The 16,789-nt window shown below is 39.7% G+C and overlaps 1 protein-coding gene across 2 annotated transcripts in view; it reads left to right on the top strand.

Annotated features, from left to right (window-relative positions):
- The window catches only part of draxina (dorsal inhibitory axon guidance protein a), a 31,769-nt gene that overhangs the window by 13,314 nt on the left and 1,666 nt on the right, over nucleotides 1-16,789 (top strand). Inside the window, exons 2-6 of one of the 2 annotated variants that reach the window (XM_042497361.2) lie at nucleotides 3,013-3,533; nucleotides 4,733-4,947; nucleotides 11,605-11,725; nucleotides 13,223-13,315; nucleotides 15,013-15,102. In XM_042497361.2, coding sequence (XP_042353295.2) covers nucleotides 3,032-3,533; nucleotides 4,733-4,947; nucleotides 11,605-11,725; nucleotides 13,223-13,315; nucleotides 15,013-15,102 — 1,021 coding nt within the window. In that variant the 5' untranslated portion in view covers nucleotides 3,013-3,031. Of the gene's footprint in view, nucleotides 1-3,009; nucleotides 3,534-4,732; nucleotides 4,948-11,604; nucleotides 11,726-13,222; nucleotides 13,316-15,012; nucleotides 15,103-16,789 lie in introns of both variants that reach the window. The other variant, XM_042497373.2, reaches the window with a different exon arrangement.

Here is a 16,789-nt window from a genome sequence, read left to right as displayed (position 1 = left end):
GGATTGTCTCGCCTCATTAAAGAGGAGGACAAAACAAACCCAAACATATTTAGAAACATCACCATGACATGTCATGATACATGATAGGACAGAGTTCACAAAATGAAACAAGCCGGTGTTTCCTTATCTAGTTTGCAGTGATGTGAACAAAAAGGCTGAAAATTGGGTTTTTGAGTTTGCACAAGCAGCAAGGTGACGACCAGTCTGAGCTTCGGTTTGAATTAAAACATGTCACATAACTCTTCTCCAGCACGTCACATTTTATGACCTCATCAGGGTGTCTGAGGTATATATATATATATATATATATATATATATATATATATATATATATATATATATATATACATGAGGTACATATATATGTATATGTATATATATATATATATATATATGCAGTCGATTAAACAATCATGTGACTCATAGATCACTTAGTACACAAACTATTATCATGCAATAACCACTCTTATTTGATAATGAAAATATAATTAAAGATAAATATGAATGACCACAACTCCAAAACATGTAACCACCATCTTTTAGGAATATTCCGAAATAAATACAGTTTTTCATTCACACTTCAGCATAGTTTAGTTATAGGAAAGAAGGATAAGACATCGACACAATGGCTCTCAACCTTTTTGGCCCTATTTGCGCAGAAATATTTGCATTTCTCAATAAGCATTTAGTGCAGGATTTCAAATCCTTTAAACAAATTTTGTAAGAAATTATCAATATTCAATCATATTTTGAGTAAAAGTGTTATTCCGAAGCACAAGGACACCTCCATAGTATTATCTGGCATGATTTCAAAGGGCTCTACATAGCACTGTTAGGCCGGATATATAGTTGCTGTTAACTACGTGTATGTGTACGCATGATGGCTGCCATGAGTCCCCTGCATCGTCTTGGTGCATTAACGCGAGTTGCAGTATGTATATAAACAGCAGGGACAGTGCAGAAGCAGAACAGATGCGACAGAGTGAACACAACACTGGCAGCACAGGAGACCCCCAGTGGGGCCCATTGACCCCGTGGAGACAATGGGCTCTATATCAAGCCCATTGTCCCGACAGGCTTGATTCAGAGGCCTTATGTACCACCAACATCGGCACCGCTGTTGCCTCGATCTCAGCATTAACGTGATAGTAATCTCCTCAAGTGTCACCATGTCTGTGGTTTACATCCCACATATTCAGTAGTTGTACTCTACTGAGGAGCTCTCTTGTGTTTCTTCCAGCTACACGTGCTGCGTATAGGCGAGTTTACATACAAATACACTCATGACGCAGCCGGACGTGGCTGGATGCAGCCAGACGCGAACGCAAACGCAAGGTTAAACAGCAATATCCCCAGCCAACAAGTTCCCTACAAGCCAAAGAACCACTTTTGGGTTCTCAAAATTCTTATTTAGTGTTGAAAGCCATCAATATTTATTTACTCAGTAAATATGATTTTTTCCAGAGAATGATGATGCTACGTCTATGGTATTCACTAAGTCACATGACTGATCTTACAGCATGTAAGGAACCAGAAACAACCTCAAACATCGAGCGATGAATGCATGATAGCCAGGAGCTGTGTCTTTATTTGATAATAAAATATCAAATATAAAGTTAAATGGCACAGAAAAAATCTACTAATTTTCAGCTAGTTTTTTTTACTTAATTCTCTATTAATTATTATAGTAAACTGTATCTAATTATAGTGAATTAACTAATACAAATATGTTATTTCGGTTTTTTTAATATGTGAAAAGTTTAAGTCATGTACATTGAGTGCATCAAACACCAATTTTAGGGTTTTATATGAAATGTTGTTGCTGACATTTATATTTTGTGACAATAGAAAAAAACTCTCAAACATACATATTTTAAAACACTTTATTTAACCAGGAAGCTCCCATGAGATTCAATATCTCTTCTGCCCGGGAGTCCTGGTCGAGATAGACAGCAAAATAAAAAAAAAGTTAAAACAGGGACATAAAACAATAAAAACCCACACCAAAACACAACCAGCATAAAAACATGCAGGAATCCAGGTTGTAAATGAATTATGGCAAATAATAACTTGTGTTAAAAGCAAAAATATTGTTCTGTAAAAACTGATTTTCAAGTATTTTTAAACAAAGGGGGGAAAAACTCCATATTAAGAGCCTTGCAGCTCATCCCGAGCATTTCAAGCATGAGAGAGTATTATCTGTTCATTAATTGTGCACATAATACTCATTTTTTTTTTTTGTGACATCAATTACTCAAAATACATGAACCGCCTGAATTTCATTATGAGTACAAATAGACCTTTGAAGATAACATTTTAAACTGAGTCTTGACTGTAGCGCAGCTTGGAACCTAAAGATGGGAATTGAAACACCATCATTTTATTCACGTCTGCACGAGGTGCCAGGCTTTAGTGCACACGCACCGAGCCTCATATTTCACTTCAGTCACACCTCACAGACATGTTGACTTTTGTAATGAAAGGGACGGTTGGAGGACTCTGGAGACCACTGAACAGGCACCGATGACGGATGAGCGCAGAGCAGTATCTCATACTGAGAGAGGCATGGAGGTGCAGGAATGACAGCCGTGAAGTCATTTCTAAAAAGAGGCACAAGTGTCTGTCCACCTCTTTATCGCCTCCTCAGACCCAACAGGTCCAGATTAATGCGCCCACCGAAGAAGCCGAGAGTGATGGTGTCTGATGGGAGATGGATGAACTGAGTAGAAGAGTGAACACAAAACTTGTGGACTTCTGTGGTTTCAGACAGGACCCTCTGCACTGAGGGTTAAAGTTAACTGTGGATGCCCTTTGAGAGAGGTTACACTCATTTATGAGACTGATATTTGCACACACACACACACACACACACACACACACACACACACACAGTGTTGAAATGAAACCTGCATCCTTGGTAAAAGCCTAGGCTATGCCCTTTTAATACACAAGTAATTACATGCAGAATTTGCGTATTCGTTGTATATTTGATGTTTTTCCTGTTTCCAGCAGGTGGCGCTGTGCTGTACAGATGATGGCGCTCTCCTGGAGTCTCCTCCTGGCGTTCTTGTTTGCCGCACTGACACTGTCACACAGCACTGAGCCCGGAGCTCCTCACGGCAAGAGGAGACAGACGCAGACCTCAGCAGGTGGCAGCAACGGCCTGCAGCACCCTCTGCAGGGTCTACAGGGCCACCACTACAGCAGGGACCGCAGCGGTGGGCACGGGGGCCAGGGGGCCCGCATTGCCAAAGGCGGAGCTGGGCTGCTCTCCCACAGGCCCCTGCACCCCCTGGCGAGGCCTGAGGATGATGGGACGGGCCTGGAGAGTTTGAGCCCGGTGAGACTGGAGATGGGCCCGGGCAGGGACAGAGACAGAGTACGAATGAGCGTGAAGAGTCCGTCTCAGGGCCGGGAAAACCAGCTTCTGGGGACACGTAAAGGGAGGGGACATGGACACGGGAATGGGCAAGGACATCATTTTGAGCACAGGAAACAAGGGAGTCGTCGTGACAAGGAGCGGCATGTAAAAGGTGAGCTGTCACCTGATCCAGAATACAGAACATAGATCCAAAACTGTCCAACAAGAATCCTTTGTCATAGAAGACATTTTGACATGTGGCAATAAGACATGCAGAGATGAATGCAATGATAAAAGGCTTTGATTGTGCACGCTGTCACGGTTTGAATAGATCAGATTTGATGGTGCTCTCATCATCTATACAATTCCATCCATAAACAGTGCCACGTGTGGTGACTCTAGATGACTCAGAGGCGTCACACAGTGAGGACTGCAAATTATTCACAGTGACAAAGACTTTGTTTCTGAGAAAGATGCTAAATTATGTAAAATGTGACTTTTCAATGCTGTGAGCGACACATGAAACTCCATCCAGCTCCACTTCACTGAAGAGGTGGCAGAAATTCTTGAGACAAATATCTGAAAGCTTGGACAGATGAGTCCAAAACTTTGGATCAAAAGTTCATTCTTGACTGTGGACGACAATCTCACTACGGTCCACTCAGGCGATTTGAAAAAGCCAAATTTAGTAAAACTACAATGGAAACACATTTTAAGGTCACATGATGCTAAAGATATGTGCTTGTCGGTGGGAACTGGCTCCCTTGTGCATGATGCGGCAGGTGCAACAAGAGCTGTTATTGCATCGCATAACTCTTTGAAAGCTGAGCGGATCATCCGGAAGTTTTGAATCCAAAATTCCTTTGTCTCTCATCTCTCATATGTCTCATGTATAAGGGGCTTGCCTTTCCATTATTGTTTGCATAACACGCCTACGTCACCTTTGATTGGAAATAATGACGGCTAGTGCGGTAGCTGCAATAGAAATAAACCTGCTAATGTTTTGAACATCTATCATCATACTTTTTTGAATTTTATTGCCAGAGCATCACTCAATAGAAATGCAGTCATCTTGCAATTGTGTTTTATTTAACAAGAATTTATTCCTTTTTTGGATTCTTCATTCACTGTAGAAGGCATGGAAGAAAAAAATGAGTTTTCTTCCCAAATCCACTATAATGCCAGGAATTGATATGGAAATGCTCATTTAGAGGGCGAAGTAGTCCTTTAGCTATTCATAAAGGTTTGGTGGCATTAGATTCTTTCGTGATTGAAAAAAACAAAACAAAATGGTTCCATAATTCATTAATTGTACATTTTGTGGTCCTAACACCTCAGAATTGATATGATCTTGTCTCTCTCTGCGTCCAGGATTTCTCCCAGAGCCTGAGCTGAGCTCTGCGTTTAAGGACAGAGATCTGTTCGAGGATCCTCTCTCCTCTGCCGCCTCCCCCTCCCTTAGCATGACCCCGCCCAATGAAACCCCCTCCCCCATCGCCGCCGTCTTTGGCTCCGGCTCCTCCATGGTTACCACGGTGATGAACGAGCATCCCCCAACGCTGCCCCCGGCCTCCACCAAACCCCAGGTAACCCCAGTGAAACCCAAGTGCTTATTAAAGGCTGCGTCTGTTGTGCCTCAGTGTGACGCCAGTGTGCGGGGGAAATAGAGCGAAAATGGGCCCCATTACTGCCGTTATAATGCCGCAAACCTCATAGCTCATCTTGGAAATGACACACTCTACAGTGTGAACCTGAAAGTGCTGCCGGTGAAAAATACCCTGCAGCAGGCCAAAGTCAGCGGCTCTTGGTCACCATGTGTATGATAGATGTGACCGTGTGCTGTATAATCAAAGTACGCCTCGGGGATCAAAATCACACAGTTCAGAGTCCAGCAGCACATTTCCCGTAACTACCCTCCTTTATTAAAACCATGGCAGGACAAAATGTATGTGAGCATAGAGAGTCTCTTCAGTGTCCGGCTGTGGGCTCCGAAAAATCTGCAGGAGTGCGTGGAGCACCACTCACCACCTGTCACACTCGCCCTGCATGATGCTTCAGCAGCATTTATAAGAGAAAAAAACAACACGTGTTTTCTGAAGCCTCCATCAGTGTTGGAGCTGTTACAAATGAGATTCTTCATGACAAGACGGAAGCTGGTGTCAATAGATTATGAGCCACTTTTTTTTTTTCTTTTACATTTATAAAAGCTGCTGATACACCCGACAGCTTGTAGGGCGTCCGTGAGAAAATATCTGCCTCAGTAACAGCATCACTGACACTGTTTGAATGGCAGTTGTTTTGTTTAGGAGCGCTGTTCAAGAAAACACAGTTAAGATGTTATCAGAAAATAGAAACAGAAAATATATATTCAAACTGAACAGGTGGAAATGACATAAACAGATACGACTGAGCAACACGTCTCATTCCAATGCGTCACATATTGCCACTTTGCTGCAGACTTTTGTGTCTACACGTTATGCTCTAGGTGTCCTTCTGTGTCTGCTGTTGACGTTTCGGTAGGGGCTACTATCACGTCAACATATGCACATGGAGTCACTGCATAGGCGGCGGTATTGAACGACTTCTGGCTGGAGACAGCCAAATTACTCGACTGGAATTCTGATGTTCTTCTTAAAGGATTCTTCAGATCTAATTATTGATCCATGTTACCTCTCTTTTCAACTGAACATAGGCTCACTTTGTAGTTTGGAGGGTAGATAAGATTGTTTGTTTTTATTCTTTTATTCAATTATGTTTAAAGATTTGTTGATTACTAATGCTTATTTACTTTATAGACCCCTAAAGTGTGCATAATATGGCACAGTTTTGCCTGTTGTAAATAAATGATAAATGTAGAAAGTGAACATTTATGTGTAACAGCTGTTGGATGCATGTACAGTATATCACCTCCTGTTTAAGCTACACAGACATTTTCTCTGCTCATTACTTCGCACAAATGTACTGTAACTATGTAACTGATACGTGTGAAATCTAAAGTCAACTTGAGGTTTTTTAACCATGTCATGTAGTTACAGGTGTACGTCACGTGACAATACTAAATTATCGTATCATATGTAGTTGTTTTACGCCACAACATGATTGTTTTTATGTACTAAAGAAGTAGTTATGTTGCCTAAACCTAGTTGTTTAAGTGGTGAACAAGCGGAGACTGACAACAAAACTGACGCATCCATAACTGACTTCATAGTTTGAAGCATCGAGCCGCTGACCAAGCTGCCATGTTTGATGAGTTGGAAGTGAGAAGGTGTTGACTGATTTAACAAATAGTCAGTGCTGTCATGTTACTGGTGAGGGCAGACATCATAATATTACATAGATTCAGATTTTTTTTTGGCTCTGTGATCACTCTCCTGTTCAGTCTGTATGTTTTGTGTCTGCAGATTGGACAGCAGGTCTGCTTTGTTTTCAGAGTCCAGGAGGCTGTGTGTGTCTTTACAATGAGAGAATTCAAATATTATTGGACCACAGAAGAAAAAGACCTTTCCTGAGCCTCGCTTCAGTGGTGCGAGCATGCGGCAAGGCTTCTTAATTAATGTTCGATCTTCTGTTGATGGTTTAATGAGCAGCCGAGCGCAGGCAGAGAGCCCCCTGCAATTAATCTAATGGATATTTCCATATAGGCGTATTTACGAAGGGTGAGAGTATGGATCCGTTTCCATGAAGAGGTTGATTCTTATTTTTTTGATGGATGTCTTTCATGGACCGAGTATTTCTCAGGAGACGTCTCAAAGTCCTGCTGACTTAATTATTCTGTCTAATGTTTCTATTTGGCTTCCTCTGTGTGAGCAGAGTGACAGCGTTAACGTTTTTATAGCCTTTATTGCAGAGTTATGCACGAGCAATCCACAAAGGAGTTTTGTTTTATGGCAAAGTCATCAAACACTCATCTGAATGACAATGTTTTACTGAGGTGGAATATTTGGATTTATTATCCTCCTGCCTTTATATGAATTTATGGATCAGTTCAAAGGTGTCCTACTGCTGACTTTAACTATTTAACTTTTGTTAAAACTTTTGTTGAAAACTGCACTCTAGGAAAACAGTGTCTTGGAACATAAAAAAATACACATAAGTGTGACCACTAAAATCTGTTGGAGTAGTCAAAAAAACTTACAATTCTTGCAGTCATAGTGCAATATCTGTAATGACTTCACCCTCTGAAACCTGCATTGACATCATTTTTCTTGTGCTGTGTCCTGACGCCTTCACAAGCATTTAATCTTTTGAACGCTGAGCAAATTGGTTTGCTTTCTTTTGGGAAACAAAGGCAGAAAGCAGCTTGGCATGAAATGTTCCACAAATTTCAAAGTTAATAGATTTGGAAAATTGTATGAAAAATCTGGGAGAAAAATGCATACAAAAATTATATTTATAATTATCATAATTATATATTTAAAATATTTTGCAGAATAATTATAATTATAACTAAAGTACTGTCCTTGATAGTTTTTTTTTCTCATTGCCTTTTCCCCATGTTTTTGGAAAAAAAAAAGGAACCAATTTTCACAGTTTTTAAAGCATTAAAGACTTAATCTTTAAATAGCAGCATCAGACTGCAATCTTCAATCTACTACATAGTATGGAGGTCTTGTACTGACGATTTTGCTTTTCTTAGAGCCTCGTCACTACTGGGGGAAACACCCCACATTTGACCTGAGTGTAGTGTGAAACTTAAGACCTAAAGATCAGTAAAATTAAAAAGTTTTTTCTCCAGGGAGCATGAACTTAATCGACATTGCGCCGTTTTTCATGATAAGTGTTGTGTTCTGACATTTTGGCCAAACGTTTGGCCGAGAGAAAAGGTCAGTTGTTCTCTCTAGGGAGCAAAAAGGTCTTCATTAGCTTTAGATGTCGTAGAATGAGGCTTTTTTTTTTCTTTTTTTTCACATTTTAAAGTCTGAACAGAGGTACAGAATAACTTTTATGTCAGAGTGCAGTTTGCATCCTGTATCTTACCAACAGTCAACATTGGCCTCTCAGCCTGTTCTCACTCTCAGGTCATTGAATACAGACACTTTGTCATTCTCATCAGCATGTGATGTCTTTATGAGACTCACCCTGTTTTCAACTCAATCCAATTTAAATCCATCCACAGCGATAACTGACAAGAAAGCAACTACTGTAGTGTAAACAGTGAGAAAGTGGATGGGTCAAACAAAATGTTGCTCTGACTGTACAGTTGTTGCACAATGGCGTCACTCTATTTATGTATTTACATCATGTTACCTAACAAATGTGTTTATTTTAACCTAAAACATGTTTTTTCTAAACATAACCGTGTAGTTTGTTTGCCTAAACCTAACCACAACTGTTTCAGCTTTGCCTCACATCGAGACACTAAAGGGTTCCCCGTGCATCACTAACAGATGCCATGGGCCTTGACAAAGTGTCAGTATTTGATGACCAGGGAATGAGAACATGTTTCTTAAAACCATGAACAAGGTCTTTAGGCAAATTCAGCATCTTTTATGTGGCTGTCGATTACATGATCAGCGTTAAAGGTAAATGTCGCGATTGAAAGAAAAATTGCTTAAGTGCTATATTGACAGAGAAAGCAAAGTTTTTAGCTGCAAAATCTTTTGTCCTTGCATGTTTCCTGACGTGACCGTGACGTAATTTGATGCAGAAAAAACTAAAGGTTGGATTTTGCCTACTGGTAACAAGGGGGTGTGCTCTACATGCAGCTCAAAAGCATAATTTTATTGCTAGCTACATCTAAGCAACAGCTTAGTGGACAAACCAAAATATAAGTGCAGGTGATGTAATAGACAAAGATACTGTACTTTAACAGCATCTGGGCTGAGATGTTCAGCCGTATTTATTTGAGCCAGAGTATATAGCCAAAGAAATGCAGCGTAGAGAAGCCGAGGCTGCAGCTTCATGAGCCGTGCGAGAGGATATGGCTGGCAGGGACCTGAGCTGCCGAGAGCAAACACCAACTGGTGATGCCTTTGCTCAAATTTCTTTCAGATGCCAGAAACCAAATCATTCTGCTGCAATAAATGTCAGCGTGGGCAGTTTTTGTCGCTGTCACCAACCCCAAGAGAACTCATGTGTGTTGCTTTCAGTGAAGGACAACCAAGACCAACACAGCCGCGAGAGCAGATGAAAAGAGTATTTTTCACCTAATTTTATGTGTACGACCAGCTTGGCTCTGTGAGCAGGAGAACTCAACTTTCTGTGCAAACTATTGCTTCAGTTGGCTGCATTTTTAATCTCTACAGAGTGGACCTCCACCTCAGTTAAGTTCAGTAGTTTTAGTCATCTCAAACTTTTACAAAATTAATGGCAGATCAGTAAAAGCACAAACCATGTGAGTCATATTATGGGTCTTTTTGAAAGGAAAGTTGAAAGAGGATAGTTCAACGCACGTCACATAGATGCAAGGCTTTCAAAAAACAGCGTACATGAGGAAAAGGGCAATGCCTATATATATATATATAACCTTTAAAACAGTTGTTTACAAAGTGCTTTGACAGACAAAGCAAAGCGAGAAACTTAGGTAATAATAAAATAAACGTGCCATACAGAGAAAGGTCTGTAAAACAAAACAAAAAAGGCAAGTACAAAATGCCGATACAAAAGGTCAACAAGAATAAAGCAAAAAAGGAATAAAAGTGATAAAGCAGGCAGAGCTCGAGAGGCAGTTAATGTACTAAATGAATTAAAAAAAATGAAATATAAGAATAAATGCAATAAAAGAAGATAAAAAATTGTATAAGCAAAAATATAAGAAGATGACATTACATCAGTGGGGATAAAACAAAGGTAAATAAGAAATAGATGAACAAGTAAATCAATTAATACCTGAACGTTTATTGAAGACAATGTTTCATCCTACCTAAACAATGTTTTAAAAGATGAAACCACACCTACCTCAGTAAGTGTGGTTAGCTGCGGTTTAAACTTTTTTTGAAACATTTTTACCTGAAAAGGATCCAAGTTGGAGACTGGCCAACATATCCTCATACAGCTGTTTGTAAAATAAATTAGCGCTCCACAAGTTACCCTATCTACTTAAGTTAAAGTTTCATGCTAAATGTAAAGGTTATTTCACATGGGACACAACCATGGGTCTCCTGGGATAAAGTCGTATGTCTGTTTGACCAATTCACCACCTCAACCTGCCTCCTTACCCACATTTTCACACTTTATACTACTTATTTCTTTACTCACACCAACACATTGTTTATGTGATTGCAGCCTTGCAGATTACAAGGTTTATATTCACGAATTGTGGTTACCTTTTGGAGGTATACATATGAACAATGCAAAAGAACAGCCAAACATGATAAAACCAGATTTATAACAATTGAAAGTGGCAGCACAAAGTACTGCTATGCTGAAAAATACATGCAAAAGGTAAAAAACTGTAGTCCTAACAATGCTGTGAAGCTTTTGACAAAATTAGAGGTTGACTTAACTTAAACATTACCTTTGTTTGTATCTAAATTCACCCATATGGTAGTGGAATAATAAATTGTCTACCTAGGGTCACTTGCAGGCTGCATTAGTTTCCTGCTGCCTTCACTGGTTGTGTGTAATGAGCCGTATGTTTCAGTCTGTATATTGTATATGTATTAACAATACAAATGATGTCATATTTTTATATTTGTATTCCAGGCAGTGGGCGTCATATTCTCTGATACCAATCAATTGGCTCTTAAAGCTCTGCTTTTGCCTCTGTTGACTGTGAGGGCGTTTTATGAATGAATCAATGAAGCATTACTGCTGCTCCTCGCAACACGAGTCCGATGTGTTTCATAAAGAACACCCTGAACGTGTTTACCTGCAGCACTCACAGAAAACAGTCAACAAATCAAAAACAAAGTCATCTTCTGCTGCTGTGGTGTAATTGTAATAACTGAACATTAATCTGAAGAGACAGAATTGATCTCTTCAATGAATTCTCCACAGCAGCTCGTAGCCCGGATCATGTCAAATTTAGGATTAGTTTTTAATACACATCTTCATATTCTGATCACAATTGTCTCTGAATACATAAATAAAGAAGATATTTCATATATTACTATGGAGGCAGAAATTATACAGCATGCTGAAACTAATTGAAAAGAGGATTATGCGCTACAGATCTGCATGTTTGTTGTCTTCTGTTTGGATTTCTTAAACAGAATGTGAATTAATGCAGTGTGTAAATGTTCCCACTGATATGTAGATTAAATACCAGTTTTAAAATGCAAGTTGTCATGTTTTATTTTCAGAGGTCCGGAAGAGGTAAAGGACAAGGAGAGGTGATGCCAACATTGGACATGGCGCTGTTTGATTGGACAGACTATGAGGACATGAAACCTGTGGACACCTGGCCTTCCTCCAAGAAAAAAGGTTTGAAGTTAGTTAGCAGGTGCTAGATGAAAGATCAGGAGGTCAAAGCTCTAGTGATTCATTCTCATGAGTCCGTGAATGTCTGCGCAACATTTCAGGGCAATCCATCCAATCGTTGTTGAGATATTTTGAAAAAGAACTACAAATGTCCTCATGGTAGTACAACTGGAGAAGTGAATGGATCACTAAAGTGATTTGGATACATCATCTGGGCACCATGGAATTCGGTACTAAATTTGGTGCCAATAAATCTTATGGTCCTTGAGATATTTTACTAAGTACACTAAAACTGCTTCAAACTGGTCGTGCTTGAAGTCCGGGATCTTCAGCATTATGAGAATTTCTCCTCAGAGGACCATGAATATCTGTAGCACATTTCATTTCAATTGACAAATAAACATCAAGATGAGAACTTCAGGTCTGTCCTTGATCCTACATCTTAGGAGTTGGAGGATGAGTTGATTGAAATCAGTAGCTACTATGAAAATTCCATCCTGTTGTTTTGGCATGTTGCTGCTGATGGCATCATACAGTTCACACAGTGCATTTTTTGAATTTGCATCAGAGTCTTGTGTCCTGTCAGCTCCCAACAAGGTCCAGCCGTCCAGTGCAACAGCTTGATCCGGGATGTTAGGGGTTAACCATATCTCTGTGAAGATGTGCTCAGAGCAGTCTCTGATTTCCCGTTGCTGAGTGAGCCTCAATCGTATTTCACCCACTTTATTCTCCTGCAACCAGACATGAGCCAGAAGAAGGCTTGGTAGAGGAAAAGCTCTCAGCCCAAGTCGGGTCAGCCTTGCCCTGATGCCAGCTCTCTTCCCTCTCTTCATCTGGCACTTTCGGTTTTGTTTCTCACCTCTGGTCTGACTGGCCGCTCGGCGTATACTGTTGGTGGAGATCCTCGCGCAGTCTGTTGCATTCAGTCCAAATCCCACATAACTTTTCTCAAAGTTGATAAGTGCTTCTCTTTTGTAGAAAGTTGTGCTTCAGGAGAAGGGGCCATGGAAATAGAAAAATAAAATAAAGCAAAAAGTAGTAAGGATTTAATTTACTGGCTGCTTCATCTATACGCGCCACCGTCATTACAACATATTCCAATAATCTTAAAAATAAGACGTCAAGCTCATGCACTTGGATAAACCAGCCCACCAAAGTCTGTGGGATTTCCCATCTGGACACTATTATTGTCTGTGCAAAATGTAATGGCAAGCCATCCAGTAGGTGTTGAGATAATAACTACCAACTTGAACGTTAAGTATACTTCATGTTTTGGGGGGTTAGCGGCTAACCCATCTGACCTGTGTTGAAATCTTTGTGCATGAATCAAGTGAAAAATGTGTTCTTGTACTAATAAAAATGGCTTCGCAAGAAAATACCTGACATAAAAGATGTAACCAAGTGACAAATCAATCAATGTTTGGTTGAGGCTGCGTATTGATCAGACACCTTCAGAATCGAATTGCTTTTTGTTTTTTTCATTTATTGCTCCTGTTGCAGACAAGAAGCGGAGTAAGAACCTCAGCAGTGGAAACTTGACTGTAGACGCTGATGCGATCGAGCCATGTGACCACCACCTGGACTGTCTCCCAGGTCAGTGTGCATCACACGAGTTGCTCCTGATCACAATAAAACTCTTCGGTGCTCCAGAATACAAAAAATCTATTTATTTATAGTTAAAGGAATAAAGTACTGTGACATCAGCACATTTCTATTTTGTATCAAAGGAAAACAAGAGGCCATTTTCCCTTCAGTTGTGGAAAGAAATGTTTTCATATTTGACAGAATTTAATTGTAACAGTGCAAACATGTTGGGTTTGCCGTCTTTTGCCTCATTTTTTCTGCACAATTTGGCTTTATTCAGCTTTTTTTGTACCAGGTGCTTCTCTCAATTTCTTTTTCCACTGCAGTTTTTCCCTCTTTATATAGCTGATCCCTCATAGTGGCTCACTGAATCCTCTCTCATGCCAAACAGAGGAACATCTGCACTTTCTCAGTTGACCACAATGTGTTTTTTAAAATCGGAGTTGAATCAATAACAAAAAAAAAATGCAGTTATTATTGAAAGAAGGTTGGCTATTTAGAAATGGTCTGTGCAGGATGTCCCATGTTGCGCGAGTGACGATTCTCTTTGACCAATCAGTGGTCTGCAGTGGTTTAACGCCAACTTCTAATATCGGATCAGCTCACTGGAACCTCGACCGAGGTGATATCATAGTTCCAGGTACTATCCAAAACCTTGTTGAAAACAGAAACAAACAAACTAACAAACCAACAAAAAACTGTTCCAAGTAAGTCCAGTCGAGTCCAAGCCATACTATGCAGTGGAAATGAGGCACTTGCACTTTAAAGGCCTTTAACACTTTTAAAAGTTAAAAAAAACATACTTACATATTACTTAACACAAAAACCACTCTGCTAATTTTCTACATAACCAAACAACTCTGCATCTATCATGACAATAACACAAAAGTAGAGTGAAACTCTGGTGAACTTTGTCGGATGAAGTGACAACCTTAACCAGTGTCAAAGAATAGTTGCTGTGACTAACCAGAGGATATTATATGATACTGGTCATGAAAAATGCAAACTGCCCCACATCAGAGATGCTGCCTGACTGGCAGTGAGTTAGGAGACTTTAATATTTATTTCCTACTTTATCTTCCTCTTTTTTTCTGAAAATAATGATGAAAATCATGGATATTTAATTTTGAGTATGTGGGTGTATGTAAATATTTAACTAAGTATATGTTTAAATAAATAAGGAGGCTAGTTAATTAAAATTCAATGACTTATGGAGAATGGGTGGGATTAAATAAATTTTCACTTTTGCAGAAATGTAAACCAAGTCCTTATGTATTGGACCATTTCTTTGCTTCATGGTTGTTGGTTTTTTTTGCATAATAATTTCTCTACTTCTTTTTTTCCCTGTTCGAAATCAATAAATCAAATCAAATCAAAAATTACTTAATCCAGATTGGTTAATAGAAGCATGTGGCACCATGTTTTTCCACCTGAGCCCCGCCAACTTCAAATCACTGAGAGAAAGCACAAAAACAGAAAGTGAAATAACCTAAACTGTTCTTTGGCAGATTATTTTGTGTTCTTTGTGTACTTCATCAGTCATAATAAGAAACTGAATACAATTTTTCAGGACCTGGGAGTCCTTGTAAAAGCTATGATTTCTACAACTTTGAGTCATTTTCTTTTTTCTGTTTCATATGAATCATCTGCATGCCAATATGCACACGCGTCTGGTTGCTGAATGTCATGTGATTGTTCTGTTGAAGGTTCTTGTTGTGACTTGAGACAACACGAGTGCAAACCTCACAACAGAGGCCTGAACAACAAATGCTACGACGACTGCATGTGTGAGGAAGGTGAGTGAGGAGACTGACGTCAAGCTGTGTTTTTTTTTAATGGATCAGTAGAGAAACAGGTTTTTTAACCCAAATGACTCAGGGACAAGAAGGACAGGGAAAAGCTCATGAAAAACAACAACAAAAACAGGCAGAACTTACAGGAATGTGTGGAAATGAGCCGGTATATAAAGGTTTTCTGCAGGGCTGATGAGGCGAAGTGGCAGCAGGTGTGAAAGTGGCGGGCGAGGTCAGGCTCAGGTGATAGTGATTGGATGTTGGCTGGTGTTGTGACTTTAGTACAATGTGGTGTATATAGACATTTTTACACTGCAGACATTTCAACATGTCACAATAAAAGGGTGTCTTTAATATCATTAATACTAGCTGCATCCCATTTATAGTGGATCTTGGTGTTGTGCATGCTGCCTTACTAGAATAAACCACTTGGACACTTAATGGAAGTAATTTCAGCTGTGATTTTCCTGCCCTGAGTCAAACTGTCTGCTCTGAAAAATGTCTATGATATATATATCTATAATGATATATCACTATTTTAACAGTTAAAGTACCACAAGGCATGGGTCACTGCTTAAAGAAATAGTTTGACATTTTTGTGAAATAAACCTATTTGGTCTCTGGAGGAGAGTAAGATGAGAAGATTGATACCACTCTAATGTCTGTCAGCAGCAAGTGAACATATGAAGCAGTTGCCAGGCAACCAACAAGACTCCAGGAAGTTACTGATCGTGTCAACACTTTGTTTTTTGTACTGATTAAACAAGATATTAATTAGTGAGCTCAGATGCTGGGGGATGGATTTGTTAGATTTAGACAAAATCAGACTAAATGTTTTTCCTGTTTCCTGTTTTTGAGCTTAGCCGAGTTCAGCGGCTCGAGCTTCATATTTACTGTAGAGACGTGAGAGCGATATCAATCAAAGTATCAGCCACAAAATGAATAAACATGCATCCCGTACATGTGAAACTTTCGCTCTAAAGAAATACTCCTCTTGGTGGCACTTTTAGATTCTATGTGAGTGTTTATAGCAGTAGCTTGTCTTTTCATGTGCATTCATGTATTTTAGAGGCTGTTTGCACCTCTATGTTTTTTGCATGAAATGTTAAACTTTAGTTTCGGTTTGGCCTTTGGGGACCTGAAAATACAAACTTTTGAAACCAGGTTCCAGAGTGCAGTCTTTTGAAAATGCAACCCTTTCTGTCGCTGTGTGAACTTGCAATGTGTGAATCATATGAGAACCACAGACTGTATATAAAGATGGATGACACTCCCCCACTTACCCCCACCATGCTTAAGTAAGGATAAAATATCCGAGATACAGGCGTTGCCATCTTGTGTTGGTGATGTCATTAAGAGCTGGAGTCTGCGCAGTAGCGATATCTGCGGTGGTGGAACACCAATCCGAACAATCGTTAGCAGCGCCATTAAATGCGATTGCACGGATTGGCTGTCACAGTTGTCAATCATGGCTGAAAACCCCTTTTTTGTAGAAATTACTAAATCATTAAAACTTATAAAAACAAGCACTTGAAGAAACATCAGGGTGATGAGAACTACCTTCAGTGACAGAAACCATCTTTGGGAAAATTTATTTGGAGTGTACTTTGGGTTTTTAGTTTGGCCTGTGTCCCATTCACTGAAATGGAGGGGCGGGCTTTATGACCTATACTGCAAACAGACACCAGGG

Source organism: Plectropomus leopardus, chromosome 2, assembly GCF_026936395.1.
Source record: "Plectropomus leopardus strain MGB_pleo_1.0 chromosome 2, ASM2693639v1, whole genome shotgun sequence".
NCBI lineage: Eukaryota > Metazoa > Chordata > Actinopteri > Perciformes > Serranidae > Plectropomus > Plectropomus leopardus.
The sequence above is the reverse complement of the archived record's forward strand: the minus strand, read 5'-3'. Positions and strand labels throughout refer to the sequence as shown.